General features: G+C 61.6%; 1 protein-coding gene across 1 annotated transcript in view; it reads left to right on the forward strand.

Moving 5' to 3' along the window:
* Nucleotides 1-255: 255 nt before the first annotated feature.
* The window catches only part of LOC104489115 (peroxisome proliferator-activated receptor gamma coactivator-related protein 1-like), a gene marked incomplete at its 3' end in the record, with an annotated part of 2,835 nt that continues 673 nt past the window's right edge, over nucleotides 256-2,417 (forward strand). Inside the window, exons 1-4 of the mRNA XM_010131230.1 lie at nucleotides 256-327; nucleotides 446-601; nucleotides 1,033-1,155; nucleotides 1,520-2,365. Coding sequence (XP_010129532.1) covers nucleotides 256-327; nucleotides 446-601; nucleotides 1,033-1,155; nucleotides 1,520-2,365 — 1,197 coding nt within the window. The remainder of the gene's footprint in view (nucleotides 328-445; nucleotides 602-1,032; nucleotides 1,156-1,519; nucleotides 2,366-2,417) is intronic.

A 2,417-nucleotide genomic window follows, 5' to 3' on the forward strand; every position in this document is an offset into this window, starting at 1 on the left:
CCTGTGCCAAACCCCGACCTGCAGCGCAGCTGTGACCTGCTTGCCTCCCCTGCGCGTGTGCTGGGCTGCAGCAATGAGCTCCACCACCGCTCGCAGCGCAGGCTGTTGGGAGCCTGTGATGGTCGTGGTGCTTTGCAAAGTGTTGACCTGGCTCCCTGTGCTCCTTGACAGTGCATCTCCCTTGAGGAGGATGACCTGAACTTAATGTCACTGGACGCAGAAACCATCTTGGAAGCTGAAGAGATCCTGGGGACGATGCAGAACTATCTCGAGTCCTCTGTGATCTCCATCATCGAGGACCTGAGTGAGGTGGGAGCCCACACACAGGTGCGGGAAGTGGTGACTGGGCTGGCTCTGGTGGGGGGGGAAGTGGCAACAGTGTCCCACAAGGCCAGGTCCTGTGGCTCTGGCCCACCACTCTCTGAAAATGCCTCTGCCCTTGCAGCAGAGCAAGACCTGCCTGGATGCGCAGAACGAGCTGTCCCTGCTGACTGCCATCACTGAAATCCTGGACAGCACAGACGATGAGACCCTGTCTCCCTTCGACACCATCATGGACGCAGAGCTGCTCACCTCAGCTCAGGAGCGGGAGAATCCCTCGGTGAGCTGCAAAGCAGAGCCAGCCTGGCCCCAGGAAAAGATGGGAAGATGCTAAGGCAGGGCTCTGCCACTTTCTGGCACAAGGGTGCCCTGAGGTGGCAGGACCCTGGTCCCCAGTGCCCTGGGATGGTCCCTGTGACTGGTGACATAAGAGGAGGGCTGAGCCAGCCCTGGACACTCCCAGGACTCTGGTGTGGGCTTGAGGGGCCATGCCTTCACCTTGGGTCTTGGTATAGAGCCAGAAATGTGCAAGAGGCTCCAGGGAGCAGCTTGTCCCTTTCTGCTTGACCAGCTGGGGCTGCGCCCACCATGGGTGAAACAGGACTGTGTTTGCTCCTGGGCTTTGCAGGGCCACTGTGGGGCTGGGGTGGCCTGCCTGCTCCGGCAGCAGAAACCTGCCACTGCCTCATGCTCTGTCCATCTCCTTTCCAGTTTCAGAAGTTTCTCAGCTTATCCCGTCTGTCACCGGAGTGTGAGAGCCCTGCCCTGGAGCAGCCCAAGGCTCTCGGGGCTCTGAGCAGCAGCAGCAGCGTCAGTGTCTCTGTGGTTGGGAAGGTGAGCAGCTGAGGGGGGGAAAACTGAAGGAGCGGTGTCGGGGTGGTGCTGGGTCAACTGTGTCCCTGCTGCTTCCCGCCAGCCCCTGCCTTCCCACCTGGTGCTTTGGCAGGGCACTGGTGGCAGTGGGAGCAGGGCCTGCCCCAGCTGGTGGGCACTCTGGGACTGAGAAGCTGAGGATGCCCCTGTAGGGATGGCGAGTTTCCAGCTCTGTTGTGTCTTACTGGGAGATTCAAACGTGTTCCAGCTCTTTGTCTGCCATGGCGCTTTGCTGCAGAGTTGCAGCAGACCAACAGCTGGCAGTGCCTGGGGTGGCTCTGGGGAAAGTCCAGGAACTGACGCTCGCTCCCATTTCCCTTCCCAGACTGACACAGACCTGGCTCGGGGCCGTGCTGCTCACAGCCTTGAGGACCCGGTGCTGCTGAAGAAGCAAGTCTGCAACACGCCGAGGGTGGAGAGGAAGGTGGGCCGGCACTGGGCCCGAGAGCAGTCCTTGCCACAGCGCAGTGACGGGGAGGAAGAGGAGGAGGAGGCTGCCTTGAGCCCGGGACCAGACAGCAGAGTGGTGGCTGAGGAGTTTTCTGTGAGCGGGGCCAGTGTGTCGCAGGAGGAACATGAGGACCCCTGCATCATCAACACGGGTGACGTGTCCCTGAGTGAGCTGGTGAAGTCCATGCACCCATACTGCCTGCCCACCTTCACTGTGTGCCTGGACCCCGAGACAGAGCCTGTGGCCAAGGAGCTCCTGAGTGGTCCTGTCATGCTGGAAATTGTGCCTGGTGAGGGGGAGAGTGTGGAGATCCCTGTGGTGCTGCAGCCCTTGACTTCCAGCTCCCCTGACCTGGAGCCCCAGCTCCTGGGAGCAAAGGAGGGAACTGGGGAGTCATTCCCAGAGGATCGAGAGGAGCTGCCAGGAGCTCCAGCCCAGGAAAACAGGATGAAGGAGAAGGAGGATAAAGTACCTGGGAAGGAGCCCTCCAGCACTACGCTGGAGAGCACATCCCCACCGGAGACAGCAGCACCCAGGGCCTGGAGCCCCGACAGCAGCTCCTGGCGCAGCACAGAGGCCCCTGTGGATGGCAAACGCGAGGGGTCGGAGAAAGGACGAGGCCGCGAGAGAGCAAGGAAGAGTCGGAAAAAGAAAGCAGAGGAGGACCAAAGCAAGCAGGCGAGGCCAGGCAGGGACTGCTTGGCCCGCCGGCTCTGCTCAGCTGGCTCTGGGCAGCCCCTGGCCCAGCCACCCCCCAAACGGCGGCGGGCAG

The sequence above is a fragment of the Buceros rhinoceros genome, unplaced genomic scaffold (assembly GCF_000710305.1).
Source record: "Buceros rhinoceros silvestris isolate BGI_N320 unplaced genomic scaffold, ASM71030v1 scaffold29752, whole genome shotgun sequence".
Classification (NCBI taxonomy): Eukaryota; Metazoa; Chordata; class Aves; order Bucerotiformes; family Bucerotidae; genus Buceros; species Buceros rhinoceros.